General features: G+C 46.0%; 1 protein-coding gene and 1 non-coding gene across 3 annotated transcripts; one reads left to right on the top strand and one right to left on the bottom strand.

The window, feature by feature from the left end:
* Positions 1-184: 184 nt before the first annotated feature.
* trnar-ucu (transfer RNA arginine (anticodon UCU)) lies at positions 185-276 on the bottom strand. Its single transcript is given in 2 exon segments — positions 185-220; positions 240-276. It is a non-coding gene; the product is annotated as a tRNA-Arg (tRNA).
* Positions 277-3,352: 3,076 nt separating this feature from the next.
* On the top strand, positions 3,353-13,450 carry coro1b (coronin, actin binding protein, 1B). Of its 2 annotated transcripts, none has more exons than XM_060076777.1 (11): positions 3,353-3,518; positions 5,330-5,535; positions 6,308-6,430; positions 6,830-6,959; positions 8,516-8,697; positions 9,159-9,278; positions 9,427-9,531; positions 10,346-10,491; positions 10,642-10,699; positions 11,206-11,520; positions 11,855-13,450. In XM_060076777.1, the coding sequence occupies exons 2-11, from the start codon at positions 5,332-5,334 to the stop codon at positions 11,975-11,977; spliced, it is 1,506 nt and encodes a 501-aa protein (XP_059932760.1). In that variant the 5' UTR covers positions 3,353-3,518; positions 5,330-5,331; the 3' UTR covers positions 11,978-13,450. The 2 variants fall into 2 exon arrangements, with proteins under 2 accessions (XP_059932760.1, XP_059932758.1); XM_060076775.1 differs by having other exon boundaries at positions 3,353-3,891.
* The last annotated feature ends 2,845 nt before the right edge of the window (positions 13,451-16,295 follow it).

The following is a 16,295-nucleotide window of genomic DNA, read 5'->3' as shown; positions in this document are numbered from 1 at the left end:
TAAAAATTCAATGATTAGGTCAAAGTAAATTTGCATTGAACTGACTGGGAATTATAGCGTGCATAATTTTTTTGATCTTTAAAAGGTAGATGCGATACTTTGGATGGGGGCAGATTTCTCGGTAACCTCATATAATTACATTGTTGTATTTTGCTAAGCATTGAAAAACAAAAAACAAAAAATGCGACTCCGGTGGGACTCGAACCCACAACCTTTGAATCACAACGCTAGTGAATGCCTAGAAGTCCAATGCGCTATCCATTGCGCCACGGAGCCACCTGTTGCATTGGGAGGAGAGGTTTCTATTTGAAGCCAGTCGCCTGTGAGTCGAGCTCGAATCTACCAAGAATTGGCCAATCAGCGCTCGTATCATCTACCAAGAATTGGCCAATCAGCGCTCGTATCATCTACCAAAAATTGGCCAATCAGCGCTCGTATCATCTACCAAAAGTTGGCCAATCAGCGATCGTATATCGCTGTTATTACGAAGAATGACCTCGTGGCCATACGAGCGCTGGCCAATCAGCGCTCGTATCGCTACCAAAAATTGCATTTTTCAAGCGTGACATTACGAAAATCTTCACTTCACTTCAGTACTTTGATTTGAAGAGTGACATTACAAAATTACGAAATTACGAAAATCTTCACACCTTTCATTTGATTACTTCACTTCACTTCACTTCTTACCAACATTTCCGAGGTAAGTCAATCCTTTCTGGCTATTTTCAATACAAATAAATTGGCAGATATCACGTTAACATATCCGACAAATGCCAAAAGTCTGCTTCGACTATAGGTCATTTGAATTTATAACAATTTATCTTCTGAAACCTCAGATCGGTATCAGCTGGCTCTGAATCCAACAGCAGGGCAACAGATCGGAGCGGGAGAGACGGGGGAAGAGCCGAGTGCAAAGAAAACTGTTTCCCAGAAAGGGCTATTAGAGAGACGAGGGGTCATCATAAGACAAACTGCTCTTGCTGGTGTAATGTCTAATTTGAATCAAATAAACAATATGTTGCAACTGCTTTGCATTTTTGTACAGTTCCAGTCACAAAAATGCACGAAAACCACTTGAGTGAGAGTTGATTGTGCTGTTTTTTTATTTATAATCAAGTTTTATTGATATGACAAAATACAAATGTTGTTTATTCAAATACAATATACCACTGGGGAGCTTGAAGTTACAAAAAATCAAATCAAGTTATATACCCTTTATCATAATGCCAGCCTACTTAATCACAATGGTTAGCTTATACATTTTACATAACTTCGTATTAATTGTCAATGCTTTTGATAATCAAAATGGTATGGAATTTAAATGCAGAGCGTAAAATGCGTTCATATTACCATGCATAACAAACAAAGCACAACAGACAGCATTAATTATTATTGCTTGGACAGCATTTATAAGGAACCTGATCACTTAGACACTATGTTTTACAGTGATATTAACGTCTCTATAATCACTGTTAACATGGCCTCTTCATGCTTTAATAAAACGGGCACTAAACACACCGGCATGGTTTAGTTTCATTGGTGAACACAGCGACGACCGGCAACGATATATATTTGATGCAACATTATTATTCATTTTCATAAGGATCTGGATATTTTTCTGACGATATGAACAGTAGTCATATTATGATCATAACAAATTAGGAACGACCGGGATTCGTTACGACGAGATCAGGATGTATATTACGGTATTTATGGCACTTTACGTCGACTAACTTTATTTATCATTCTTTACAATACGATATATATTTGATACAACATTATTATTCGTTTGCATAAGGATCTGGACATGTTTCTGACAATATGAATGTACATTAGTCATATTATGATCATAACGAATTAGGATCTACCAGGATTCGATACGAGGAAAATCAGCATGTTTTTTGGTAGGCCCTATAGAGTGGCGAAGTCACGCCCCTTCCGGTAGAGCTCATGAGACCTATGAGATCGAAAAAAATATTATTTTCTGGTTCCAGTCTTTATATGCCCTCGATTACACATATGTTGTTTGTGGATTTAAATGATAATTTTTCATGCAAAGAAAACTTAAAATTTTCGTGAAGAAGTTTGATAATTTTAGGTTTTATGTGAGACCGCTTTGTGAACTACAGCTCTTCGCTGCTCTCGACGCATATGATATACGTCACCACACCCGCACTTGGAACTCGGCACAGAGACGGCGATCTCTCTGCTCCACTTCACCACTTTTTTTCAAGGCGAGGATAAAAGCATAGAAAGAGGTGAAAACCACTATAAGTCGGGGCATGTGGAGAGATTTAGTTACGTGCCATCTCTATGTGCCATCTCTGTGCCGAGTTCCAAATGCGGGTGTGGTGACGTATATCATATGCGTCGAGAGCAGCGAAGAGCTGTAGTTCACAAAGCGGCCTCACATAAAACCTAAAATTATCAAACTTCTTCACGAAAATGTTTAGTTTTCTTTGCATGAAAAATTATCCTTTAAATCCACAAACAACATGTGTAATCCAGGGCATATAAAGACTGGGACCAGAAAATAATTATTTTCTCTCCATTGACACCCATAGGTCCCATGAGCTCTACCGGAAGGGGCGTGACTTCGCCTCTCTATATCTTGATGCTTTACCTCGACGAACACGCAGCTTCCTTGGCGCGCCACCTGTTGCATTGGGAGGAGAGGTTTCAATTTGTAGCCAGATTTCATCATCTATTAACTATCAAATATTAATTTCGAAATATACAAAAACATAAATGATGGGCAGTTATTTTCAAGATTGAACGGCATTGTACGACTAAAAAACGCAAATAATATTGTTTCAAAATTAGTATTTTTCGACAAGCTTCATTTGCTGTTTTTACTACTTTAGACAATTATTAAAGTGTAAACGTTCTGTTATTAGGCTTTGGTTTGGGAAATCGTTGTATTTTTGAATCCACCACCAGGGGGCGATATGGTATAAGGATTAGAGACATTCCATCACATTGTACAGAAAATGCAAATCTGCAAAAGCACCCATGTGAAAGGGTTCCCCAATCATTCGTATAAAACGTTAGATACGCAATGATTTACTATAAGGGCACTATGTTGAGAATAACCTCATTCCGAATTTGTTCAGCTGCCTTATCTAAATGAAATAGAATGTAAATAAAAACACATTATATAAGGTTTTAGTACAAATATATCACCCAAAACGGGTCTATAAGGTCTAGTCTTATTTATAATTAGATTAAGTATTGTTTATTTAGGTCTGTAATACCATGGGATTCCGCACTACAGGTATCCTTTTGTTCCCACACCCAGCCAATCTGCAGAGCCACCGGTGAGATAAACAACGCCGGCCTCCTCAACAAAGAATATCCTGTCATGAGCGGAAGTCTCCGGGATTTTTTTTTTGTCCATCCATAACAACCCGACGCCAATCCAACCAGAACGAAGGCGAAGTGCGTACCGTCAGCATCAACCAACCCCTCGGTGCACACCCATCCCTCGGTCCGCGTCTATCCCACCGCACACCCTGCTTGTAGGTTCTTACACCGCGACACGCACCCCCGTAAGGTCAGCTTGTCCAGCCCCGACCACACATGCCTTATTCCCGACAGACATATCGCGGGAGGATACGTGCTAAATCGGATCGCGCAGCGGAGGAATTCGTGTTTTTCGGAGCGGTTTGATCGGCTAGACGCGCGCCGCTGACCGGGGTATCTGTGTTAACATCGGTCGCGTCGGGTCGGTGGGAGCCTGTAGTCTGCACCACATAGGAAGGGATTAAGTTACTGCTGGTGGTTGCGACATTGGATTATTTGATTTGGCCTTCCCCTGTGCACAGCCACACATTCCTCCTCGTCCTCTCTCTCTTTTTTTCTCTGAACAGAGATAAGCTACTTTCAATCAAGGTATTGTATTTGAGTGATGTGCGTGCGTTGTGTGGCTTTTGTTGTGTGCCTTGATTAACCAGCCCTAGACAAAATAGCACACATTCGTCTTCTTTTGTTACGGGCATTGGAATTTCCTGAAGGACCCCTTCTTTGCAACCACCGCCCCCCCCCCCCCCCCCCCGTTCGTGTGTAGTCTAATGTACAAATTCCTTCCTATGTCCCATGTTTTTTCCACTGTTGCACCTCTCCAAATACTAGGAATTTGCAATTATGGAAATGGCCGTCTTGTGCCAAAGCTTAGGCACAATATGTTGCCACAGTTTTTACATTACCAAGCATTACAGCAGCATCCCCTGGCTCTGGCGTTACACTCCTCCCCCTCATGTGCTCATGTGCGATGCCCCGCCCTCCCTCTGGTTCTATTTTATGTTCAGGAAAATAAACTCATATCTACTGTATGTGACATCATGTGTATGTTACATTAATGTTAATAACAACAAAGTGCAATAATTTAAGTGATCCTACATGGTACAAAGTGTGATTGAAGTATCCTTCCTATTCTTGGTTTAATATTGTGTTACCGTACCCTCTGTGGTATAGACGCATTCCACCCGTGGCACAGTAACCTGTTTAGCTAATAGTGTTGATGGTCTGGTTTAGCTAAGGCCCAATGGATAGCAATGAAAATGTACATTGCTTGTACATTTATTTTTTACAATTATACAAGTTAGCTTTAACTACATCTGTTTACATTGGAAGCAGAGTGACATAACGAGAAATCCCCTCAACGCAGGCTGTGTGTATAAACTCAAGTAGAGCACAGTAGGTAGCTCATAATGGACCCTTTTCAAAGAGGCGCCATGGCACGACCCACACAGGTGTTTCTCCAAACACTGCTACTTTTATGTACCGGGCCACATGTGGTAGTCTCAGCTCGTAAACAACAGTCTACTATTACACGCCTCTTTGAATGGAGCCATTGTGAGTTGTAACCAGGTAGAACCATTTCTCCACCATCTGGTTCAGGCAGTCTTTGCTACCGAGTTCTGACAACACTAAAGTCATGGGAGGGAGAATTTGCCTAAGCTTTGAATGAGGCTTTTATTTTGGTAATCATTTCTCACAAAGGCAGAGAAGTGCCCTAATGCGACTATGTTTTATTAAGATAACCTTATGGTGAGGAGATGAAGCTTTGACCTTAAAGCGTTATTCTTTGATGTTTGCCTTGGGAGGCGCTTAACTTTGTGTGTTTGCTTGTATTTGGCCGGTGTTTCGGTACATTAACAGTTATAAGCCGGGGGGGGGGGTGTGGGGGGGGGGGGGGGGGGTGGTGTTAGCGACCCCCACCGTAGATGCAAGGCTTTATGTACCCTGAGCCCTACTCACAGAAGTTGAGCTCTTTGAACCCAGAGCCCTACTCATAGACAACCGCTGTCGCGCCCCCCGTCTCCCGCAGCCATGTCGTTCCGAAGGGGCGTGGTCAGGCAGAGCAAGTTCCGCCATGTGTTCGCCCAGGCCTGGAAGGCGGAGCACTGCATCGACGACGTGCGCGTGTCGCGCGTCACCTGGGACAGCCCGCTCTGCGCCGTCAACCCCAAGTTCATCGCCGTCATCGTGGAGTCCGGCGGGGGCGGGGCCTTCCTGGTGGTGCCCATCACCAAGGTGAGGCCCCGGACGTGTGTGTGTGTGTGATGAGCGGTGTGACAATGTTGTTAAAGGGGACGTTATTGCACCACCAGGTTTGGATGTGGTAGGCCGGTAGGCCGTTTGGAAAATCGGCCTCTTCTGACATCACAAGTGGGGCGTGTCCACCTAGATGTCTGCAGGACGGATCGGTCTCCCGGCCGGCCCCCGGTGGACTGTGGCAAACGTCGCTCATCTATCCGTCATGCATCTAGGTGGACGAACACGCCCCCCCACTTGTGATGTCAGAAGAGGCAGACTTTCAGAACGGCTTGTAGCGGCTAATCACACTCGACACCTGGTGGAATAATATGTCCCCTTTTTAAAGTACCGGTTACGGTTGGCTGGCGTTTAGCAGCTGCATTCGCCCGGAGCGACGCACAAAAATACATGCATTCCGAAATACAGTCTTTAAGGAGCCGGTAAGGGCTTTTTGCTCACGGGATGATTACAGGTGCCGCCGAGGAAATGGCGGGGTTGGACTCCAACCTCCCTCTACTCTCTGGCCTGCTCCAGTAGTCGTGTTGCAAATATGCAGAGGCTAACTAATTGGCCCCTGCTACTTGGCCTATTACCTTTCATATAAGTGACAGATTCCCATGTTCTGGTAATGAGTGTAGGACGTAACTGTTTTCGTTGGCCCGTACGCTGCTTGGTTGGAGTGGGAGACTGTTCTCAGATCATCGTGGGTTGAGGTGTGGACCGCCGCTGGGGCCGCGCTGAAAGGGTTTCCCCTCTCTCTGTTCCCTAGAGCGGAAGGATCGACCAGACCTGCTCCACGGTGTGTGGTCACCTCGCGCCCGTGTTGGACATCCAGTGGTGTCCCCATGACGACAACATCATCGCAAGTGCCTCGGAGGACAACACCGTGAAGGTGCGGGCGCGGCGGTCGACTCACTCTAAACCGCACACGTTATTTATCATTTTGGATTCCATCGCGATTGCTAACAGGGGTAGTAAAACAGTGGTTCTTATTGTAGTAACTGCAGTTTCAGAATATACGCCTTTTTATCAAAAAATAGGAGGGGAGGTGGCACAAAATAATTTCGTTTTTTTAAACCTTCGACGTGACGTCATACTTGACATAGCTACACCCTTCACTGTGAAGGAACACAAGTTTTAAATGTGGGGTTATCCATAAATGAGCTGATGTTGAATATATCAATGAATGTTGTCGTCTTTCAAGACTATTCTTCCACAATGTCAGCGAGTGATAGATTAGATCGGTTTGAAGGGTCATGTGATTGGACGTTTGACGCTGCGTGTTCCCCAGGTGTGGCAGATCCCCGACGGGGGCCTCGTGGGGCCCATGACGGAGCCCTTGGTGACCCTGGAGGGCCACAGCAAGAGGGTGGGGATCCTCGCCTGGCACCCCACGGCCTTCAACATCCTGCTCAGCGCAGGTAGGTTGATCTGCTTCCTGATGACCATATATGTCGGGGGCGCTTCCTGCTTCCTGATGACCATATATGTCGGGGTCACTTCCTGACGACCATATTTATTGGGCCTATTGTCATGCCGTGTTTTGAAGTTTAAAAAGAAAAGGATTATCCTTTTTTCTGATAATAATTTTGCTAATTGATACTTTTCTTACAAACTCAGTTGCTCGTCATTCTGTTGTAGACTTTGGACGATTTGAAGGCCTGCTATAAATCAGAATACACCAGCAATGCATCAACTGACCAAGCACTTCCCCAAGAATTCCTCGGTTAAGGTATTAAAAGCCTACCGGTTAGCCTGAAAGCAATTGGTCACAGTTAATGCTTTGCTAGAAGAGATCCATTAAGTAATGCTCAGTGTTTGTGCTCGAAGGCTTTCATTGAGTTGTGCTCATTTGTGGATCATGAGAAAGGGTTGGGGTTTTGCTAACACACACACACACACACGCACATGCACACACTTCCTTAAAAGGAGAGAAATGAGAGCGCCAAAGCATGTGTCGCTGTTCTTCGTTCCTTTACTGTTGACAAAGTCGTGGGTCAGCCAGGGAACCCAGTCAGCGCAGAGGAGGTGATCCTTAACCCTGAGAGACTTAACGACAACTACCTTCAGGCCTGCTTACTGAAAGTGTGTGATTCATGTGCACTGCAAGGATATAGAGAAGTAGTTTATAACATCGTCAGCAGTGAGTAGGGAGAAACCGGTGAGAGGCTTATAAAAATAATAAAATAAATATAATTAATATATAATAAGATCATACATAATAAAGTATGTATTAGATAATAAAACGGAGTGGAAAGATCTCATTAAGAAGCGTAACATAAAGTGTGCTAAAATGCTTAAAGCCATTAAGGCCATGAATGATTGAATGAATGAATGAATGGCTGACTTAATCGCCAGTTAGATCTAGGAGCAGAACAAAGATCCTGTACTCAGGATGTCCCATAGTGCATTTGCGTTCCTATAGCAGGATACATACAAAGTCCCTGGTCTAGAGAGGAGCTGGGCCAATTAAAAGAGTGAATCGGGGGGTATCAGAAAAGAGCTCTTTGGGCCTCAAACAGCCATCGTAAAGTAGGAGGGCGAGGTGGGAGGTGGGGTCAAGGTGCAGCCTTTAAACCAACTACAGGCAGGTGTTTTGGTTTGCATACACATTTACGTTGGCCTTGCTTTTCTGCAGCGATTTGAATCTGCATGGCTACAGATGTACAGGTTGTCAAGGTGCCGACGTTGTCCACGTTCAGTTTGACGAACGGTGATTTTGCCCTCGACTCTTGATTGATACATGTAGAGCTCTCCAGAACATCAGGAGACCACTTTGAAGTGGCTTCCCCCCCCCGCTCCAATGCTTTCCCCTCACACCTTTCTGATTCCTTTGTTCTCGCTCTCCTTGATCTCTCTCCCTCTCTCTTTCTCTATCTCTCTCCTCTCTCCTGTGAAGTCGCTTTCACCCAGTTCCAATAGCTCCCCCTCCCCCTCACCTTTCTGTTTCTCTCTCCCCCCCCCCCCCCCCCTCCAGGCTGTGACAACGTGATGTGTGTGTGGGACGTTGGCACCGGCGAACTGGTGTATCAGCTGAGCGACGCCCACCCCGACCTGATCTACAGCGCGTGCTGGAACCGTGACGGCAGCGCCGTCTGCACCGTGTCCAAGGACAAGGCCCTGAGGGTCATCGACCCACGCCGCGGGACCGTACTCAAGGCACGCCCCCCCGTCCCCCCCCCCGTCCCGTCCCGTCGTAGACGCCCGTACAACCCGATGTTGTGATTTGCGATTGTTCGTGGCGATGAGCGGATTTTTCCGTTCATTTTGCAAACCTGGGCAGCACGCCACCATGGATTTGTTAAGAGGGCTTATTGATCGGTTGAATGCTAACATGGCGCAGTGCTCTTGCGTTCTGACGCGGGCGGCGCTGACAGAATGCTAACATGGCGCTCTGCTCTTGCGCTCTGACGTGGCGCTGACTGAATGCTAACATGGCGCTCTGCTCTTGCGCTCTGACGTGGCGCTGACTGAATGCTAACATGGCGCTCTGCTCTTGCGCTCTGACGTGGCGCTGACTGAATGCTAACATGGCGCTCTGCTCTTGCGCTCTGACGTGGCGCTGACTGAATGCTAACATGGCGCTCTGCTCTTGCGTTCCGACGCGGTACCCCCTGTAGGTGAGGGAGAAGGTCCACGACGGCACGCGGCCAATGAGAGCCGTCTTCCTGTCCGACGGAAAGATCCTGACCACCGGGTTCAGCCGCATGAGCGAGAGACAGATGGCCTTGTGGGATACGGTAAGTCCGACTTCCTGTCCGACTTCCCGTCGGATCGGTCCATTAGACGCAGCAGTACGTTCTATTAGATGACGCTCTTCCGTTCTAAGTGGAGACGGAGGGGAACGTTTAGGAATCAGATGGAATGTCTTTTTGTTTTTTTCAACAGAAAGATCTCACCGAGCCGATGGCAATGCAGGAGATGGACACCAGTAATGGCGTGCTGCTGCCTTTCTACGACCCCGACACCAACATGGTCTACCTATGTGGGAAGGTAAGGGTTCTCAGGAGGGCACACTGTGTTTACACACCTGAGAGTCCTGGATCAGTCTTTCACCAATTTGGCTTTCTGGGGATTCGTTTCTAAAAGGGGCAACCATCCAGACCCAATGCACAATAGGCATCGTGAGATGAGCTAAATTGGATGTAGATGAACGTTCCTGGTCCTTCACTACAATTTCCCTACACGTTACATTTAAATTTAGGGCATTTAGCCGACGCTTTTAGCCAAAGCGACTTGCATCCATTCGTTCACACACCGACGGCGGTGTCAACCACGCAAGGCGACAGCCAGCCCGTCGGGAGCAGTCAGGGTGAGGTGTCTGGCTCAGGGACACCTCGACACTCAACTAGGAGGAGACAGGATCAAACCGGAATTAACATTATAGTGGGGAAAATGCATTTCAAAGCAGTGCTTTGATTCATTTATTTTTTGCATTCATTAGTGATGAATTTAGGTGAGTTTATAGGCTCTGATTCTGTAAATCAGTAAAACTATTCATCACCGGTACAACCAGCAGAATTTAGCCTTTTATTTTATATTCATCTTATAATAATTATCAGGGCAGTGCTATTGACCCAAAAAGCAATATGCAGTACGTGAGCCCACGAGATGAAGGCCTAATTAAAAAGGGTGGCTGCACCGCCCCCTTGTGGTCAAAATATGTATTGCAAAGGAAAGATCCACAATGTTTAGAAAAGCGACCCCCACGCTTTGTAAACACTGGATAACTGCTCCTCTCCCTTCACCCTCACCCTCCCCCTTCTGCGTTCTCCACCCGACCACGTGTGTTGCCTTTCGTCTCCAGGGCGACTGCACCATCCGCTACTTTGAGGTGACGGACGAGTCCCCCTACGTCCACTTCCTGAACCTGTACAGCAGCAAGGAGCCCCAGCGAGGGGCCGGCTACGTCAGCAAGAGAGGCCTGGATGTCAACAAGTGTGAGATCGCCAGGTTGGTGCAACGACCGCTGCGCTGACGCTCGGGTTTTGTTTTTGCGATGGATGTTGTTTTTCTCTCCCGAGTAATCCAGTCGTAAACGATCGATATCGGTGTACGTTTTCATGCGACACGGTTTCACGCCCGTGCCTTCCGTTCCTGCAGGTTCTACAAGGTCCACGAAAGGAAGATCGAACCCATCTCCATGACCGTGCCACGCAAAGTACGTCCGTCTTTCTGTCCTGACTGTCCGTCAGTCCCCTTTGTCTGTCTGTCTGTCTCTGTCATTTCTGTGTCCCTCTGTCTTGTCTGTGTTTCCCTCTGTCTGTCTGTCTGTCTGTCTGTCTATCTGTCTGTCTGTCTGTCCAACAAAAAAGCCTGTGTTGCCTGGCATCACCAGACCAATTGATTATCCTACAACCAGTCAGCGCAGCCATTTTGGCTGTATATGAAAATTCCTCAATCTGCGTTTCCATAGGCTACTCCGCTGTACAGTCGTCTTATTCAACCAATAAGACGACCGGTCCAGGCCGGGTCAATCAGAACCGTTTATCTCATATGGGCCGGACGCATCCGCCAGAGCAAATTAAACAAAGTTTAAGATTAAACAAAGGTTCAACGAGCTTGCAGATTCTTAACGACCACGTAATCACTCTCAAAGCAGCCACGTCCCAATCTCCTCCACCTCCTTCCTGTTGGTTCACCCGTGTCCGTTTGCCTGTCCCGCAGTCGGACCTGTTCCAGGGGGACCTGTACCCGGACACGGCGGGCCTGGAGCCCTCCCTGCTGGCCGAGGAGTGGATCGCGGGCCAGGACGCCCCGCCCCTGCTGGTGTCCCTGAGCGGGGGCTACGCCGTGCCCCCCTCCAAGCACCGGGACACCATGAGGGGCCGGCCCAAGCTGGCGTCCCAGGACTCCGGGGCCGGGGCCCCCGCCGCCGCCGCCCCCACCGCCACGCCCACGGCCCCCGCCGTCGCCAGGGAGACGGAAGGGGAGACCCGGGGCAACGCCGCCGACGGGACGGCGGACCGACTGAAGAAAGAGGTAGGAGACGGACCCCGCCGACCGACCGACCGACCGACCAACCAATCATAGAATAGAATAGAATAGAACAACCATTCATGATGTTCACGCGGTCGGGGCACGATATAGTACGTCTAGGGTTGTAAGCTAAAGGCAATGCTAAAACAATTTGGAAAAGCGCCTCTAGGTGATGTGGGGGGGGCAGGGTGGTCTTGTGCTCAGGGCACTGTTTTTTTTCCCAGTCTGAACGTTCTGGGTTCAAACCTCAAAGCCCACTCTGTGCATTTTAATTATTATTATTAATTTGATTATTTCTGATGCGCCCCTCTGACGTTCCGCTCTCCCTCCCTCCCAGGACGACGTGCTGAACGAGATCCTGGCGGAGATGAAGGCTCTGCGCACGGTGGTGCTCGCCCAGTCCCAGCGCATAGAGATTCTGGAGAGGCAGCTGGCCCGCATCGAGGACGGAGACGTATGAACCCCCCCCCCCCCCCCCGGTGCCACCCCGACCCATGACCCCCGCCCCAGACGCCGCCACCGCCGCCGCTAGGAGCTAGCGCTTATGCTACGAGCATGAGGCGTTCAAAAATAAACAAAACTAACAAAAAATAAATAAAACATAAATAGACCATAGCCTTACTAGAAGACACTGAACCCTTTAAGGCTGTGTGTGTTGTGTGGAAGTGTAGGCCAGTGAACATACGTTGTGTGTTGTTTTTTATTGGAGGCAGTAGGGTTAGGGAGAGTTTAAAAAAAGAAATACGAAAGCGTTAACGAATGCTTTTCAAGGTTGTTGGGTTTATTGTCATTTTTTTTTTTTTATGCATCGAGTTAGATTTGATACAATTTGTCCTTGCTAATTAAGGGCTTTGGGGAGAATCCCCGTACGTCTCAAATGCCACGCATGCGCGTGTCATCGGTGTGTTGTCTAATTGATTAATTTGCAGCCCCCAATTAGAGTTTAGCGATGTATAATCAAGTAGCGAACGCTGCTCAACGCTTCTGTTGTCATTAGCAGACCTGACCACTTGGACCCTCATCGTAGCCTACATTCCTGCATTGTGCTTCTACCGTTTCCATTCCAGATATCCAAAAGTTCCTGTTTAGCAAAAAAAAATAGCAAAATATACTTCAATCATCTGTGATTCTTTTCTTTCTTGTTGTTGCACTAACTGAAGTTGCGTAACTACTACTACTGCATTTTTGTGTGTGTGGTAGTGGTGGTGGTGGTGGTGGTGTGTCTTTTGGCGTGATGATGGGATTTTTTTGAAGTTGATTAAAAGAAAGGGTCCAGAAGTTTGAAACGCTACAAGGAAGGTTGTTTTTGCCTGTTGCAACGAGTGCTAACATTGACTTAATGTGTTGTTGTTGGCTAGAAACCTTCGAATCACTCGTGATTTCTGACTCACATGTGGGTCAAGTAGCAGATATTAAATACAGTTACACATTTGAAAGAATATAGGCCTTTATCTGAGGTGGAATAGTAGGGTCCGTAAACTTAATTAAGTTAATTATGGTGTGTAGACATTCCAGTGCCTATAATTAACGTCACTCCATACTGTTTCACCTCTGTGATAAAGGACTTCTTTCAGCGTTACTTTGTTTCTTCTTTTTTTATAACCAAGTTCAGTGCTTCCGAGGTACAGGGAAAAAAAAAGGAAGCCCAAAAATAAACGTGAGACTTTTAGGTCAGTGAAAATTGTTTTTTAGTCTTATGCAAATATTAAGGGAACAATCGCAAATCGGTTGTTTGTGTTTGACTTGGACTTTTTTTGCATCAAGGTTGTACGTTCCTCAGCAGTTGAAATCGAAGGATGAAAAGATTTCCTAGCTAAATTATATTTCTTTATGCACTGATTGTACAACAATTGTATTTAGTGTAGCGTTTCCAACAAGTAGGGTATTTAAATGAAACTGCACTGTGCAAAACTAATAAACATTCATGACTCTTTTTCGTGTTTTTGAAGTGGCTTCTCATTTACAAACGTATTGATCCTTTTATTAATCTTATAAAATAAGGGTGGGCTAAATAAAAGGACAGCATTCGTCAGATTGCACCAACGTTGTTTTAAATTCGGCTTTTTGTGTAAAGCTCTTCTAAAAAAAAAAAAAAAAACGTCTAACATATTCCAACATTGGCAGAACAAAATTATTGTATGGAGAATATATCTTTACCTCTTGTATCTCTAGTGAAACAGTTGATCCCCGAGTCAGACCAGTTCGAGCTGGATTCTGGGTAAGCTTTTTAATCAATTAACCAAATCCCAGTTAGGGATCAGTCCTTATCAACCCGGATTGGTCTTTTCAACTTGTTACAAATGGTTTGCTTAGGATGTGTCAAGACGATCAACCTAATCTGTAGCCTAAATGATTCCCACACACCTGATGCGCCGTTACCTGCAATTGTTCAACCACACCCCATAGAAGAATGCTTCTGTTGTAGTGTGATATTGACATCTGCCCACTAGGGGGCAGTATAGTGCCCTCGCTGTGTGTAAAGTAATCTACCGCTCTATCCTGAGGTAGCCAGTGAATGTATGGTCGACTCGCCACACAGGAGGGGAGCCGCGGTTTCGGGTTCTCAATAAATAAGTGATGAGTAAAGTCTGTGGCAGTCTAGTTAATAGTAAGTATACTCAATATACAACATTAGCGACGACGAGGATCCCTTGGGCAGCGAGCGAGACGTGCGTCATTGAACCAACAGCCCACAAATAACAGTGGCTTTACTGTTATCCAGAGCAGTTTGACATGCCAACATGCCCATTTGATTTAGTGTTGAAGTAGGTACCTCAACACTCCCAGTCAGCTCCACACTGACCCAGCATTCCTATGCTGTCTTCAGCATTTTCTCGGGCCTCAACACCAATCATCAAAGACCAATTCATAGCAGGAACTAGGGTTTGGTATATTGGTTATGCATATTGCTCACAGTTTTGAGGGCAAGGGCAGCTTCTACTTTCTTTCCAACATAAATGTTAAAATAGTTCAGACGATATATCTTTCCCAGTCTTTGGGAACCACTGATATGGCCATAGTGGCAACTACAACACAAGACATGCAGAGACTGAACGTGGTAGGAATATATGAAAGTTACAATATCGGATTCAATACATTTAGAATTTAATATCAAACTTTAGTGTTATCAAGTGTGACCTCAAACTGAATATGCCTGGGGAGACAGACCGTCGCATGTGGATATTCGAACACACCCCATGACTGTTGGAAAGATGTGCACAAAGCAATGCATTCATTCACAAATGTCGTCACAAGGTTTCATGACCTTGGTTCGCTTAACGCTCAAAAATAAAAGCTTCGTTTCACGGACTACGGATCTGCACTGAGACCATTCGGCCACTAGGGGTCAGCCTGGAGCCACTTATTCGGTATGGTACATTGGTACCATACACCTGATAGTAAAGCACAGTGAATTAAACATAACAAATGTTGTCCGGGTAAAACAATGAGAAAAACAACAACATGCCGTATTAGTTCCAAACAAGAGTACCAGTTGTTATTCGGTTCCAAAGCGCTGACACATAAATTGTAACAAACACTATTATCTAGATTGAGCCATCAATCAAACAGACACACACAGAGAATCGATCGCAGACCTGGACCCCCATAGCGCACCCAGTACCCTTTCATGGCATTATAAACCACAGATGATCAAGGAGATTGCATGTTAGAAGTGGCCAGCATCACAGGGATTATTCTATTCTCATTTTCTTTAAATTGCAAGACGAGATTGCAGAAGGTTTACACCTCATTCTTGCAGCATATGAACTTGTGGATATGTTAAGATATATTTGACCAATTACCAAGTAGAAATTAAAATGTCAAAGTTCATAGAGGATGTTGCGTCATGGCCTGGCAATTGCAAAAAATATCTATCCATGTATTACCTTATAGCCTAAAGGTGCCTAATAAAGCTCAAACATGTAGGCTACCATGAGCATCCGCGTACAACGCAAATATACATATTTTGGGGGGGTTTGGATCAAGCCTTTGTTCATGAAGACTCATTGCTTCTTACCTTGCTGTGAAATCAGGAAAGTATGACTCGTCAGTGGCTTGGTTGCTAAGAGACGTCGTAGTGCCAGGGCCCAGGAAACCTGCGGGGTGGGTGGGTGGGGGGGGGGGGAGCAGTGTAGATAGACTACTACAGCAGGGGCAATCCCCCCTCCCGGGTTGAAATCGGATACAGTTCACTGACGCACAAAGGAGTGGTGAACGTTCGCTATGGGGGAGACGAGGTTTGGATTAGCTCATCCTTCCAGGGATGCAAACAGCGTTGCTAGGTTTGGCCAGATTCCCGCCCGATCTGGCAGGGTTGTCACATTGGTCGGGAAATTTGTCCCTCTCCCCCTCCTGTACTTTAGATAAGAAGGGCCAGGCAAATACAAACACACAAATATGGGCCGATAAACAACAAATTACTCTTATCATCGTCAATTCTATCATTCGTCACGCAGGCTTTCAAATCCTGGATTCGTCCATAATTACCCTGAACTATTATTTGTAGCTGTTTGCAGACTTTAAAAACCTGTGGATTCTAGAATATAAATAGGCTCATGTGGGCGTTTTTGCAGTGTGCGTGATTATTGTAGAAACCGATAATGGAAGGGAATGTCATAAAAGCCTTTAATATGCTAGAAGTAATAAAATCCTTATTTGTCTCATGAAACCGTGGGAGCAAAAGTAACAGGATATTGGAGATCCCAGATACCATCTACTTGCTGATGTCAGCGGTTCCCAATTTGGTCAGGAACGCTTCTAGGGAGGACACACACGCA

The sequence above is a fragment of the Gadus macrocephalus genome, chromosome 17, assembly GCF_031168955.1.
Source record: "Gadus macrocephalus chromosome 17, ASM3116895v1".
Classification (NCBI taxonomy): domain Eukaryota; kingdom Metazoa; phylum Chordata; class Actinopteri; order Gadiformes; family Gadidae; genus Gadus; species Gadus macrocephalus.
This window is presented reverse-complemented; position numbering and strand designations above follow the sequence as displayed.

Bases quoted from the DNA above. Each gene is read 5' to 3' on its own strand.
- coro1b (XM_060076777.1), top strand. From the start codon at position 5,332: ATGTCGTTCCGAAGGGGCGTGGTCAGGCAGAGCAAGTTCCGCCATGTG. The intron at 9,279-9,426 runs GTAAGTCCGACT...TTTTTTCAACAG, and splicing joins AGATGGCCTTGTGGGATACG to AAAGATCTCACCGAGCCGAT. The intron at 10,492-10,641 runs GTTGGTGCAACG...CCGTTCCTGCAG, and splicing joins AACAAGTGTGAGATCGCCAG to GTTCTACAAGGTCCACGAAA.